This window comes from Salvelinus namaycush, chromosome 8 (genome assembly GCF_016432855.1).
Source record: "Salvelinus namaycush isolate Seneca chromosome 8, SaNama_1.0, whole genome shotgun sequence".
In the NCBI taxonomy this organism is placed as follows: Eukaryota; Metazoa; Chordata; class Actinopteri; order Salmoniformes; family Salmonidae; genus Salvelinus; species Salvelinus namaycush.
This window is the reverse complement of record NC_052314.1, coordinates 65169743-65184485: the sequence shown is the minus strand read 5'-3', so window position 1 is coordinate 65184485 and position 14743 is coordinate 65169743. Positions and strand designations below refer to the sequence as shown.

The 14743-nt window shown below is 49.0% G+C and overlaps 1 protein-coding gene across 1 annotated transcript in view; it reads right to left on the bottom strand.

Moving 5' to 3' along the window:
• The window catches only part of dlc1 (DLC1 Rho GTPase activating protein), a 62533-nt gene that overhangs the window by 11349 nt on the left and 36441 nt on the right, over positions 1–14743 (bottom strand). Inside the window, exons 4-8 of the mRNA XM_039000315.1 lie at positions 11054–11117; positions 6305–8031; positions 4917–5096; positions 1637–1796; positions 120–327 (exon numbers count right to left, since the gene is read on the bottom strand). Coding sequence (XP_038856243.1) covers positions 120–327; positions 1637–1796; positions 4917–5096; positions 6305–8031; positions 11054–11117 — 2339 coding nt within the window. The remainder of the gene's footprint in view (positions 1–119; positions 328–1636; positions 1797–4916; positions 5097–6304; positions 8032–11053; positions 11118–14743) is intronic.

The following is a 14743-nucleotide window of genomic DNA, read 5'->3' as shown; positions in this document are numbered from 1 at the left end:
TTTGTATTTCAAATACTCTCCCTCTCCCTCTCTCCCCCTCTACGGTCTACGTTTGTATGTTTGTGTGTGTGCATTATATAGGTCTGTGTGTGTGTGTGTGTCTCTCTCTCTGTCCTTACATTGGTAGATCTGCAGGAAGGTCTCAGACAGTTTGCTGGTGAGCAGCGGTTCTGGCAGGTCCCGGAAATACTGCTTCAGCATGTCGGCCACGTCGTAAGCCGATTGGCCCTCGTAACTGACTCCGCCTCCGTCGGCGCCGCATGTTTCATTCATCTGACGGAGTGCCTGAATACGTGATTTAACCCCCGACTTCCTGAAGAGACCCACCTGGAAGGGTAAAGAGAGAGAGAGACAGAGACAGAGAGGGGGAGGGGAGAAGGAGAGAAAGGGGGGAAAGAGAGAGACAGAGACAGAGACAGAGACAGAGAGGGGGTGGGGAGAAGGAGAGAAAGGGGGGAAAGAGAGACAGAGAGAGCGACAGAGACAGAGAGGGGGTGGGGAGAAGGAGAGAAAGGGGGGAAAGAGAGAGAAAGAGAGAGAGAGACAGAGAGGGGGAGGGGAGAAGGAGAGAAAGGGGGGAAAGAGAGATTGTTGATGCCATTTTTTTATCACCTGGAACAAGATCTGATGAGTTATCAATTCAAACCCACATTCTCATCGTTAGCAATTTTGATTGAAAAGGGGCCCATCGTCACTGTGTAGCTCGGTGGTTACATCATAACGGTATTCAGTGTATTTTTAAGAAGATGCGCGTCACAAATGACCTGATTTCCTATGGGCCCTGGTCAGAAGTAGTGGACTAGAAAGGGAATAGGGTGCCATTTGGTTTGGGACACAGCCCATGACATCCATTAGAATTCTTGAGGAGAGGGTTCTTTCTGTTGGACTTAATCAATGGGCTTTCTCAGTTAATGGTTTTATAAAATGGCTGCCATCTGGGAGGAAAAAGAGCTCTGGCTTGAAGAGACAAAATACTTTCCGTGAGCTTTCACCATTTCAAACAGAGGCCTGTTGTCCAGTTTAGGAGAGCATGCCATCCGTCATTCTCTCTTCCATTCCTCCATCCCTCCCTCTCTCTCTCGCGCGCGCTCTCTGTCGCCATAGCAATCCCTTGGCTCTCTCTCTCTCTCTTAAACAGACTGACAAAGGTGACTAAACAGCTGGAAACTTTTGACTCTCCCCAGGCCTCCCTGTGTGTGTGTCAGGGCCTTCTTGTCTCCCAAACACAGCATGTGAGACCTCAAAACGGACACAGAAAGAGTGTGTGTGTGTGTAACACACTGTGAATATTTAACTGGCCGTTTTTCCCAGATTCCAACTCTGACAAAAAGACTGATTCTTCCAGGGAAATATACAACTATGCAAACAGGAGGCTAGGAGCTAAATGATGATGAGGAGGGGAGATGTGTATGTGTGTGTGTGTCTGTGTGTGTCTGTGTGTGTCTGTGTGTGTGTGTGTGTGTGTGTGTGTGTGTGTGTGTGTGTGTGTGTGTGTGTGTGTGTGTGTGTGTGTGTGTGTGTGTGTGTGTGTGTGTGTGTGTGTGTGTGTGTGTGTGTGTTGTGTAATGGGGCTTGAGGAGACAGGCAGACAGGCAGACAGGTTAGACAGACAGAGAGGTAGACAGACCGTCTGTACCTGGTCTAGACATTGGCTGCGTAGGTAGCGCATGGCCTGTTGAATGCTCTGGGGCAGGGGCTGACCCGTACGCTGGACGTTAAGCAGCAGAGGCACTCCAAACACATTTCGGTCTTTGTAGTCCCGCACCTTGATCCGCTTCATAAACTTCGGCACAGCCCTGCAACCCACACACAACACACACACATAGAGGGACAGGTTAAAATAGCCAAAAACAACTCACACACACACACACAGAACATATACAGACACACACGCACACAGAACAGACACACGTACGCACGCACACACGAACGAGTGTACTCACACACACACGGCCACACACACACGGTTTTGCAACAGGAGTAAAGTAGGTGCTGGACTTTGACCTCTGTCCCTGTACTCTGTCACACGGCCACACACACACGGCCACACACACACGGTTTTGCAACAGGAGTAAAGTAGGTGCTGGACTTTGACCTCTGTCCCTGTACTCTGTCACTGTACTAACAAAGCAGCGGTAACATTGTAAATGTCCACTACAGAAAGCAGCCTACATGATGACGACCACACACAGCAAACTACAACACTCAATCCAACCCAAAAGTAATACACCTGCTGTGTGTGCAGGGTTTCATTCCAGCCCAACAATAATACACCTGCTGTGTGTGCAGGGTTTCATTCCAGCCCAACAGTAATACACCTGCTGCGTTGTGGAGGCAGGAACAAGAGCTCTCCAGGACTGGAGCTGGAGAAGCCTGTACTGTTTAATCAAACAGGATGTGACAGTATGGGATCCTTTAGACCTACACCTAAAAGGCCACAGGATATTGTTCATGAGAATTGGTTCCCAACTGACAAAGCTAATAAATACAGGTTGAACACTAAACTAATGGAAAGAGCAGTAGTTTACTGGTACTGTGAATCACCAACGCTAACATTAGCATTAGCACATGTTACGCTACCACCTAGCTACGGTGGGGTTTTCCATGAGAAAAGGAGAACTTGAAAATGCATTGTGTGTGTGTGTGTGTGTGTGCACGTGCGTGTGTGTTTAACTGTATGTGTGTGTGTGTATGTGTGTGTGTGTGTGTGTGTGTGTGTGGGTTCTACAGAAGCCTAGCTTTCTCCAAGTTTATGAGGGGGAGGATAAACACTGGGGCTGAAAGACAATAGAAACCGGGAGGGAGGAGGAGAAGGGAGAGGGAGGAGAAGGGAGAGGGAGGAGAGGGTAACGGGGTGGGGGGGTTCGTAATGGTGTATACATCCGCATCCGCACTTTGTGTTTGTGCCTCAAGCCCCTAACACTGACCATGTCACTGTGTGTGTGTGTGTGTGTGTGTGTGTGTGTGTGTGTGTGTGTGTGTGTGTGTGTGTGTGTGTGTGTGTGTGTGTGTGTGTGTGTGTGTGTGTGTGTGTGTGTGTGTCTCTGAATGTCAGGTGTTCTACCGCTCTCCGGGATTGTATAATGGTTTTACAAGAGCACACATGTTTATGGGTGTGTATGTATCGTCTGCTTTCAAGTGTGTGTGTGTGTGTGTGTGTGTGCTACTCGCTTCTCAGAAGAATGACCACAGCTTGGTAAATGAGAAGGGAACATGCTACAATCCCAGAAGGGAATTCTGGGTATGCGCAGCCAAGCCTCCAGCTCAAAAATCAAATGATCTCAGTGATTAAAAGACCTGACATAAGCCTGCCATAAACCTGTCGTAAGCCTGTCATAACTCTTACTCTGCCCCTGCCATCCTGGAGAAGGCGGGGAACTTCTATGACTCATTGAAGCTGGGAGGGGTGAAGAAAAGCACAGCACTATACAGAGATTTGAGGTGAGGCTGGAGCTATTTGCTTAGTCCAGATCATGACGCTAGGTTAGATAAGAAGATGGCGGGAGGGAGAGGTGGAGAGAGAGAGAGACATAGAGGGAGACAGAGAGAGAGCCAGAGAGAGACAGAGTGAGAGAGAGACAAAGAGAGAGACAGGGAGAGAGAGAGAGAGAGAGACAGAGAGAGACAGAGTGAGAGAGAGACAAAGAGAGAGACAGGGAGAGAGAGAGAGAGACAGAGAGAGGTAGAGAGAGAAAGAAAGAAAAAGAGAGAGAGTAAATTAGATAGACAGAGAGAGAGACAGGGAGAGAGAGAGAGAGAGAGAGAGAGAGAGAGAGAGAGAGAGAGAGAGAGAGAGAGAGAGAGAGAGAGAGAGAGAGAGAGAGAGAAAGATAGAGAGAGAGTAAATTAGATAGACAGAGAGAGAGAGAGTTGCGGTGAGGGAAGGAAGGGAGGGAAAGAGAAATAGAAAAGGGAGAGTGACAGAGAAAGAGAGAGACAGGGAGAGAGAGAGGGAGACAGAGAGAGAGAGACAGAGAGAGAAAGAGAGAGAGAGAGAGAGAGAGAGAGAGAGAGAGAGAGAGAGGGAGACAGAGAGAGAAAGAGAGAAAAAGAGAGAGAGAGAGAGTGAGAGCGAGAGAGAGAGAGAGAGGGAGAGAGAGAGAGAGGGAGACAGCGAGAGAGAGAGAAAGAGAGAGAGAGAGAGACAGAGAGAGAAAGAGAGAAAAAGAGAGAGAGAGAGAGTTGCGGTGAGGGAAGGAAGGGAGGGAAAGAGAAATAGAAAAGGGAGAGTGACAGAGAGAAAGAGAGAGAATTCCATGTAAGAGAATGATAGAAGAATACATCCCCTGGCCTGCAGTCTCAACAGTCCCCACAGACATCCCCAGATGGCGGAGACACCAAAGGGGATTCTGAGTGACATTGGACAATCTCGAACCAGTGGCCATAATCTATAATTGCATGATGGAGAATTATTGGGGGGGGTTCGGTCATTTGGGTAATTGTCGAGGACTGAGGCTATAGACTCGGCCTCCAGGTCTTCATTCTAACAGCCTGTGCGTGTGAACTCTGTGATTTCCCCCGTCGAAAGATGACAACGTATACCAGTGCACCAGCAATTAGCTAGCCTGGGAAAAGAATGTTGAAACCCCACCCCCCTTAGGTTCAGACCCAACAGGCTGCTATTTGTGGGAGAAGAGTGGGAGGAATTCCAACTAGAGGAAACTAGAGGAGACTATGATTGTTGTGGTTGTCTATTTGGTTGTAGGCCCAGGCTACAACTAGCGCTATCGGAGCAGCATGCTAGGCTATAGGCTGTAGGCTAACAAGGGTTTTTATACATCATTTTTGGGGGCCTGCATTTTCAGCTGTTTTCGTGTGAGACCTCTTGTGAGAAAAACTTCCAATGTGTTTGCCACAAACTCCAAAAGCCAAGTCTTTTGAACCAAAACTAATCAAAATGGCCGCCGCCGACTCACCAGCTGAAGCCGTGTTTGTTGGTGGGGGTGTGTTTCTCCAGGAGGGCTGTAAGCTGGAGCAGGCAGAGCTTCTGGAGCAGGTTCATCTGCAGTACCGACTGGCAGCCCATCTGCCGCTGGGCCCAGGAGTGACTGGGCCGGTGGGAGGCCTGGAAACTGGGCCAGCGCAGCTTCTGAGGCCTTGGGTAGAGAGAAATATATGTGTTAACCTAATATATTGCACAGCATACAGAAAAATACTGAGGGCTATCAGAAGCACAATCAAACTTCCAAATACAAAAACACAAATGTTTGCAAAGAATTTCAATTAAATATATATCAAATATGTGTGTAAAATATATATGTGAAAATATATAGGTTAACATATATTAGGGGGAAATTAACAAAACCCACAAGTGTTCACACACAGAGACATATAGGAGAAGATACGTCTTCATCATTTTCAGAACTTGACCAGAGGTCATAAAGCCCTCTCCTCTGACAAGGTGACTAGCAGGACATCCATCCAGACAAGTCCTATGACCCCTGTGTTAAGAGATTCTCATTGGGATAACAGGGATTGATCTAGCCCAGAGGATCCCTACTCCGTTCCTCCAGTACCCCCAACAGCACACAGTTTTATTGTAGCCCTGGACAAACACACCTGATTCAACTTGTCAACTAATCGTCAGGCCCTCAATGAGTTGAATCCGGTGAGTTTGTCCGGTCCTACAACAAAACTGGGTGCTTATGGGGGAACTCAAGGACTGGAGTTGGGAAGCACTGATCTCGCCTGGCTGTCAGCGGGTATGGGAGCGTCGGAAACCTTCTGGAATTCTGCCTGTGGATTCCTGAGGGAATGGCTGCATCGTCGCGGAGACGGATCGGCATTCCCGAGGTCCGAGGTATTCACTGCACCTCATCGCCGTGACAGCCGGTTACGTAAGGGTCAGGGCTGGCAGAGTCGTCTCAACATGTCCACTCTGTCTGTGTGTTTCTCCCTCCGTCTAACTTTATGTCTTTCTCTTTCTGTACCTCTACCCATCTCTCCCTTTCTCTTTCTTTCTGTACATCCTTCTTTCTCCCTCTTTCTATGTCTGTTTGTGCACCTCCATTCCACCACCCTCTCTTTCACCCTCTCTCTCACCCTTTCTCTCACCCCCTCTCTCACCCTCCTTCTCACCCTCTCTCTCACCCTCCTTCTCACCCTCTCTCTCACCCTCCTTCTCACCCTCTCTATCACCGTTTCTCTCTCTCAACCCTTCATCCAAACACTTAAGAATGTTGAATTAAGCTCGCCAGTCCTTCATCTTAACACACAGGACATTTTCTCAAATGGGGACAATAACAATATTGGTGATATCTATAGATTGATTAACAGAGAGGTGATTAATTAATTAATTACTGACCTGTTAGATCTGGTGAGAGAGGCTCCCACTCCGGAGTCCCTCCTCTCCCTCATGGCTTCTTCCCCCTCTCCTTCTTCCCTCTCTCCTTCTTCCCTCTCTCCTTCTTCCCTCTCTCCTTCTCCCAGAGGGTTGCCCGTGCTGTCCTGGTCGCTCCCGTTGTCCGTCTCCTCCAGCTGGTTCTGCAAAGGTGAGGACGGACATGGAGACGCTGAATCCAATGCCGAATCCGAATCTCCCTCTTCTTCTTCCTCTTCGTCATCCTCTTCTCCGGCTGCCACCCTGTCCGTCCAGGCGTTGACGAATCGCTGCAGGCCGTTGACACATTCCAGCACATCCTCCAACTTTGGCCCCTCCCCTTCTTCATTGTCTTCATCGTCTTCCTCGCCTTGATAGGCCACGTTGGGCACGTTGTCGTAGAAACTCAGGCGGCTGTCCGCCGAGCCGGTGGAGCCGCGACGCGTTTGGCATCGACTACCGAGATAGCGCCTGCCGGCGGCGGCAAGAGGCCTGTTTTCGTCATTTCCACTTTGCGGTGGTTGTTTGCCGTCGCCGAGCGCTTTGGGGAATGTGCCCGGTTTGTGGCCTTCGGGAAGGTAGAAGAAAATCACGCCTTCTTCCTCCCCTTCCTCCTCCCTCTCTCCGTTGAGGCGACCTCGCTTGCTTTGGTTTTGCTCAGCCACTGTCCGATTACTAGGCTGTTGCTGAGGTGGTTTCTGTCTGGTTTTGGGTTGGGTGGAAGCTGGGGGTTGTTGTTCTCCAGGCGGCTGTAGGAACACGCTTAACGGGTCAAAACCTTCCAGGTACATCCCACCTCTCTTACTGGCCCCCGCCACGGTGCTGTGGCTTCGGGTTCGTGTCACCGGGCTCGGGGTGCTAACGGCGCTCCCGCTGCTTGCTTCCGATTGGCTACTGCCCGTGCTTCCGGCGCTCCCCATGCTGCCACTGCTGGTCTGCGTGGAGTAGGATACGCTCCTGTTACGGTTCAGGGTCATGGTTTGGGTCGGGTTGAGGGTGAGGCTGGAGATGTCAACACAATTGAGGCGCCGTAGCTTGTCGTCGTCTAGTCCTTCTTTGATGACCGGCCCGCTGATCTCCAGTTTGGAAGGCCTTCCCCCGCCTCCGTTCTTCTTCTTGCTATTGGAAGTGGCGCTCCTCAGTCTGATGCTCTCCATGCGCTTGAGGAAACTCTTGGCCCGTGAGCGCGTGCTCTTCCCTCCTCTAGTCTCGCTCCCTCCTCCTTCTATCCCTCCTGTTCCCACAATTCCACTGGGCTTGCCGTCGAAGGAGAAGTGACCTTGGGTTGTCTCCAATGGTGAGTGCGGATGCCCGTCAGACAGCGAGTCCTCGTTGGCGCCGCACGACCCGCCCGTGCCCGAGGAGGAGCACATGCTGGCCATCGAGTTGGCGCGGGTGGCGCCCGCCGCTGGGGTGGCATCGCTAGATGTGGCACCATCGACTATCCCTCCCTCTCCCACACTCCCGCTGCTGTGAAGCGAGGCCACCTCGGGCTGCTCGCTGAGATCCGTCAGCACGCTCTCGGAGCTCAGGCCCTCGCGGAGCTGCCCCTGACCGGCCGAGGGTCTCTGGACCTGGGGGAAGGGCAGCTGGTTTCCACCCGGGAGGAAGAAGACATCCAGCTCCTCCAGGCGAGACCAGCGCTTGCTGTCCCGCTGGAAGGTCCAAAGGCCACTGATGGCGCATGGCTCTTCCTCGTCTGAATCCTCACTCTGGAGTAGAGAGAGAGAAGACAGAGGGGGTGGGGGCAGGTTAGCCTTTTTCTTCATGAATCTTGTTCTGGAGGCAGCTCTGCAGAGTGGTCACTAGCTGGCACAGCCACAAAGTAATACAATCTGATTTCAAACCTAAACTTAACCCTAACCTTAACCTTAACTACACTGCTAACCCTAATACCTAACCCTAATCTTAAATTAAGCCAAAAAGAAAAGAAAAAAACATGAATTTTTACAATATATCCCATCTAGTGGAAATCTCTCAGTTCTGCCTCTAAGATTCATGACAATAAATTTCAACCCGCTGGTGACACATTATCACTATAAGAATTAAAAATGTTTTACAAAGAAAATAAAATTTTATTTAAAAAACATAATATTTTCAAGATTTTCTTTCTCTGTTTCAGTTCTATGAACGTTTCAACATGAAATCTCTTTCTAAAAGGTGAATGGCCATGAAGTCAAACAAACCGCCCTGTATTCTGTCCAGATGACTTTGTGTGTCCCAAATGACCTTCCATTCCCCCAAAGTGCACTACTTGAGACCAGGGCCCATAGAACTCTGGTCAAAAGTAGTGCACTATATATGGAAAAGGGTGCCGTTTGGGACATAGCCTTTGTGTGAGAGCAGCAGGGATATTCACAGACAGCAGATCTGTAGACATTCCTCAACTCCCTCCCGACTGCTGGAACATTTCACAGAGATAAGATTCACACACAGCTGGTTAATGGTTGTTATTGTGTTGGAACTTATCCCTGACCGTGAAAACGACAACAGAGTCTCTCTATCTTTCTCTCTCTTACACACACACACACACACACACACACACACACACACACACACACACACACACACACACACACACACACACACACACACACACACACACACACACACACACACACACACACACACACACACACACACACACGTCCCGAGGGGAGTCCAGGAAATTCCAACCCGATCCGAGAAGTTCACACGCCAGCCGACCAGGCCAGGGCAACCCCCCCACCCTCACCCCCACAGAGGTGTATCGTCCCCACAGGGCCAGTCTGTCCCCCTAATTCAGGAAAGTGAAACTGCCTGCCGAGGGGACCAGGGAGCCGGGGGGCAGAGGAGGGGCGCGGGAGTCTCCAGACTTCACAGGCGCCTCCTTCACGGTGGCTGAGAGCGATGGGGACAAAAGTCCATCAAATAAAACCCCGGGTCCTCATTTTATGACCCCGCTCTCCACTCACCACGACACACACGGGCCGTTCTTACTTCAGCTTTGATCACGACGGCCAGAAACTCTTTCTGTCTGATATAGTGACTGACGTCGTGACGACTATAGTGGGGGAGTTTGACTTTTGAGCTCAATAGCAACAATGTCAATACCTAGAACTATCTAGATGGCCAGTCTTATCTTCATCTGCATTCATTCACTCCTGTGGCCGCGGGTGTTTTGACACGTCATAAACGACGTCACATCTCTGATTTCAACAACTACGGGGAAGAGACGTGAGGAAAACACATTTCAAAAGAGGGAGAGATAAACACTTACATTTTAGCAGACGGTCTTATCCAGAGCGACATACAGGAGCAATTAGGGTTAAGGGTCTTAACCACTAGGCTACCTGCCGCCCTCTATAGACAGAGTAGGGATTGAAGTCAATGTGTTTCTATGCTGACTAGGGAGGTGAACAACTGTCAGTCTGAACAGAGAGCAAATACCTCCTTTGACCCTTCTCTGTTGACTCCTTGATGAAAGGTGACACAGCGAGGTTCATCCCATTGAATACCAACTCACGCACTCACACACACACACACACACACACACACACACACACACACACACACACACACACACACACACACACACACACACACACACACACACACACACACACACACACACACACACACACACACACACGGATCAAGGAACTAGCTTGTTTAAGATTTTAGGTAATTACAGAATGGAGGCTAATGGGAGGAAGATCTTGACAAACAACAAAGCTTCTTAGTGTCCTGGTGGATTAGTTTGGGGTGGATTAGTTTGGTTAGTTTGGATTAGTTTGGGGTAGTTTGGTTTAGTTTAGTTTAGTTTGGTTTAGTTTGGGTTAGTTTGGTTGAGTTTGGGGTAGTTTGAATTAGTTTGGTTTAGTTTGGGTTAGTTTGGATTAGGTTGGGTTAGTTTGGGGTAGTTTGGTTTAGTTTGTGGTAGTTTGAATTAGATTGGTTTAGTTTGGGTTAGTTTGGTTTAGTTTGGGTTAGTTTGGATTAGTTTGGGTTAGTTTGGGTTAGTTTGGTTTAGTTTGGGTTAGTTTTGGTTAGTTTGGATTAGTTTGGGGTAGTTTGGTTTAGTTTGGTTTAGTTTGGGTTAGTTTGGATTCGTTTGGGGTAGTTTGGGTTATTTGGTTTAGTTTGGTTTAGTTTGGTTTAGTTTGGATTCATTTGGGTTAGTTTGGTTTAGTTTGGGTTAGTTTGGTTTAGTTTGGGTTAGTTTGGTTTAGTTTGGGGTAATTTGGTTTAGTTTGCGGTAGGTTCTGGGGATCATGGCCAATAGCTGGCTTGTTTTTAATTTAACCAATGAAACCAGAGGGAGAGAAATGAGAAAGCAGAGACATACTATTCCCTTTTATGGACAATGATATGAGGAAGTGATGTGTGTGAGTGTATGTCTGTATGTGTGTATGTTCAGGATCAGGCCTGAGGAAGAAGGGCCAGCCGCGTGAACAGCAAGCCCTTCATTTGGACTTAAAAGCTATCTTTCCTTGCCTTGGGCTCTTCACAAAGGGCTTGATAAAAAGACAGGTGCCTTTTCATTAGAAGAGAAGAGAGAGAGACTTTCACACCCCAGGCTATAAGGAGGTCGGAGTTGGAGGACAGGTAGGAAAAACTAAACTGGAGTTGGAAAAGTTCTGAAGAATTAGGGGATTTTTGGGTGTGAAAGAGTGGAAGAGCAGGGTGGAAGAGGAGGGTGGAAGAGTAGGGTGGAAGAGAAGGGTGGAAGAGCAGGGAGGAAGATGAACTTACTCTCTTTCTCTGTGGGGATATCTCCAGTCTCATCAGGGCACACTTGTTGAGGGTGTTCAGTCTCCTGTAAATAGATACAGATACACAATCAGATACATAAACACACACACACTTGGAGGAGTCCTAGCAAAAACCCCAACAACAAGGCTCTGACAGAGACAAACTCCTGAGAGAGAAAAGACAGGAGAGAGAGAGAGAGAGAGAGAGTGAGAGAGAGAGAGAGAGAGAGAGAGAGAGAGAGAGAGAGAGAGAGAGAGAGAGAGAGAGAGAGAGAGAGAGAGAGAGAGAGAGAGAGAGAGAGAGAGAGAGAGAGAGAGAGAGAGAGAGAGAGAGAGAGTGAGAGAGAGAGAGAGAGAGAGAGAGAGAGAGAGAGAGAGAGAGAGAGAGAGAGAGAGAGAGAGAGAGAGAGGCGAGCAGCTAATGAGGCGCTGAAGGATAAGCCGCCGGGATAAGAGGATAAGAGGGGAAGAAGAGAAGGAATGAAAAGAGAGAGAAATCAGCTAGATTGGCGACAACAAGACGACAAAGGGGGAAGGAGGGAGGGGGAAGCTTATCCCGCTGGACACCTGGCGAGGGGGTGGGGGGTAGTAGTAGTGTGTGTGTGTGTGTGTGTGTGTGTGTGCTCTCCCCTCTGGAGAGCTCTGAAAGCAGATCATATGACAATGGAGGGAGGAAGGGGTTGAGAAAGGGAAGGATAGAGGAAGGGATGGAGAGAGAGAGGGATTGAGGAAGGGGTTGAGAAAGGGAATGATAGAGGGAGGGATGAGAGAGAGAGAGAGAGAGGGATTGAGGAAGGGGTTGAGAAAGGGAAGGACAGAGGGAGGGATGGAGAGAGAGAGGGATTGAGGAAGGGGTTGAGAAAGGGAAGGACAGAGGGAGGGATGGAGAGAGAGGGATTGAGGAAGGGTTTGAGAAAGGGAAGGATAGAGGGAGGGAGGGATGGAGAGAGAGAGGGATTGAGGAAGGGGTTGAGAAAGGGAAGGACAGAGGGAGGGATGAGAGAGAGGGATTGAGGAAGGGGTTGAGAAAGGGAAGGATAGAGGGAGGGATGGAGAGAGAGAGGGATTGAGGAAGGGGTTGAGAAAGGGAAGGACAGAGGGAGGGATGGAGAGAGAGGGATTGAGGAAGGGGTTGAGAGGCTCGAATGGAGAGATGACTTCTGAAGCCTTGCTTCAATACACTATTCCCTATTTAGTGCACTGCTTTTGACTAGGACCCAAACTCTGGTCAAAAGTAGTGCACTATACAGGGAATATGGTGCGATTTGGGACGTAACCTAGATCAACAGGAAAAGTCCACTCACTCCTGATAAATCTGATAGATGCACGTTGAACAACTGTATTTAAATGCATTGAAGTTACTTCACCGGTCCCAGGAGTCAACTGTTCAGTAACAGAGGAGGCTGGTGAGTGGAGGGCTGCTCATAATAATGTCTGGAATGGAGTCAATAGAGTGGTATATAAGCCCCTCCTCCAATGACGAACATAAAGATGGCAGAATTCACCGACCAAGTCATTGTTTCAGCACCAAATGAGCACAACGGTTTCTGTTTTTCCAAACTGCAGGCGTCTTGAAGGTCAAATTGGGCTCATGTATACTCTGCCAGTGACTATATTAAATAAAAACTATAATAAATAAATTAAAAAACGAAAATGTATTATAATAAAAGAAACAACAAAATAAAAATGAACAAAAAATAACGGAGAGCTACGTACAATGGGCAAACTTAGGAAAACAAAGAATTTGTGGTAAGTGCATGTGGGCCACCATCTTTATGCACCTCCGCTATTGAAAGTGACACCATAGGAGCTTTACCACTGACATGACATTATATAACATGATAGATAGCCCTTTAAATGTTACCCACAACCCCTTGGGCCTAGAAGCCACCCAGGTGTGGCGAAAGGAGGGGATGTTCTAGATTTATTTTCTTTAAAAACGACAACAAGACCATAGCGTGACCGTGGAGACGGAGCGAGAGAGGGAATGTGGAGAGATAAGACAAGAGAGATGGAGAGAACAGGACAACGGTACAAAACGTCTCTAATTGGAGAGAAGTAAACATTCACAGCCCCCACGGTGCACGTATCATACCTCATCACTTAGAGACAGAGAGAGAGAGAGAGGGGAGGTGAGAGAGGGAGGAGAGAGGGAGGTGAGAGAGGGAGGACAGAGAGAGAGAGAGAGGACAGAGAGAGAGAGAGGGGAGGTGAGAGAGGGAGGTGAGAGGGAGGTGAGAGAGAGAGGACAGAGAGAGAGAGAGAGGGGAGGTGAGAGAGGGAGGAGAGAGGGAGGAGAGAGGGAGGTGAGAGAGAGAGGACAGAGAGAGAGAGAGAGGGGAGGTGAGAGAGGGAGGAGAGAGGGAGGTGAGAGAGAGAGGACAGAGAGAGAGAGAGAGGGGAGGTGAGAGAGGGAGGAGAGAGGGAGGTGAGAGAGGGAGGACAGAGAGAGAGGACAGAGAGGGAGGATGTATGGATAAGCTGAAGAGATAGAAGCATAATGAAAGAGAAAGAGGGAGAGAGGGAAGTACAGAGAGAGAGGACAGAGAGGGAAGGACAGAGAGAGGCAGAGTGAAAGTAAGACACAAGCGATGGATGCATAGCGAGAGAGAAAGCAGGTGGGAGTCAGAAGAGAGATAGAGAGAAAGAGGCCGAGGGAGAAAAGAGAGGCTTATCGCGCTCCTCTTTCATCTCAAACCCAACCTGCAGAGCACGCCATCTTTGAAGATATACTTTCTTCGCTATCTTCACTATGCCTTCCCCTATTGCAGAGAAGATGAACAGATAGACAGATTTAGAGAAGAAGAACAAATAAATAGACAATGGAACATAAAAGTGGGTGAAGGGTGAGAAAGAGAGGAGGTGAGGAGGACATAGAGAGTTGAGGAGGACATAGAGAGGTGAGGAGGACATAGAGAGAGGTGAGGTGGACATAGAGAGGTGAGGAGGACATAGAGAGGTGAGGAGGACATAGAGAGGTGAGGACATAGAGAGGTGAGGTGGACATAGAGAGAGGTGAGGAGGACATAGAGAGGTGAGGAGGACATAGAGAGGTGAGGAGGACATAGAGAGGTGAGGTGGACATAGAGAGAGGTGAGGAGGACATAGAGAGAGGTGAGGAGGACATAGAGAGAGGTGAGGTGGACATAGAGAGGTGAGGAGAACATAGAGAGGTGAGGAGGACATAGAGAGGTGAGGAGAACATAGAGAGAGGTGAGGAGGACATAGAGAGGTGAGGAGGACATAGAGAGGTGAGGTGGACATAGAGAGAGGTGAGGAGGACATAGAGAGAGGTGAGGAGGACATAGAGAGAGGTGAGGTGGACATAGAGAGGTGAGGAGAACATAGAGAGGTGAGGAGGACATAGAGAGGTGAGGAGAACATAGAGAGAGGTGAGGAGGACATAGAGAGGTGAGGAGGACATAGAGAGGTGAGGAGAACATAGAGAGGTGAGGAGAACATAGAGAGAGGTGAGGTGGACATAGAGAGGTGAGGAGGACATAGAGAGGTGAGGAGGACATAGAGAGGTGAGGAGGACATAGAGAGGTGAGGTGGACATAGAGAGAGGTGAGGAGGACATAGAGAGAGGTGAGGAGGACATAGAGAGAGGTGAGGTGGACATAGAGAGGTGAGGAGAACATAGAGAGGTGAGGAGGACATAGAGAGGTGAGGAGAACATAGAGAGAGGTGA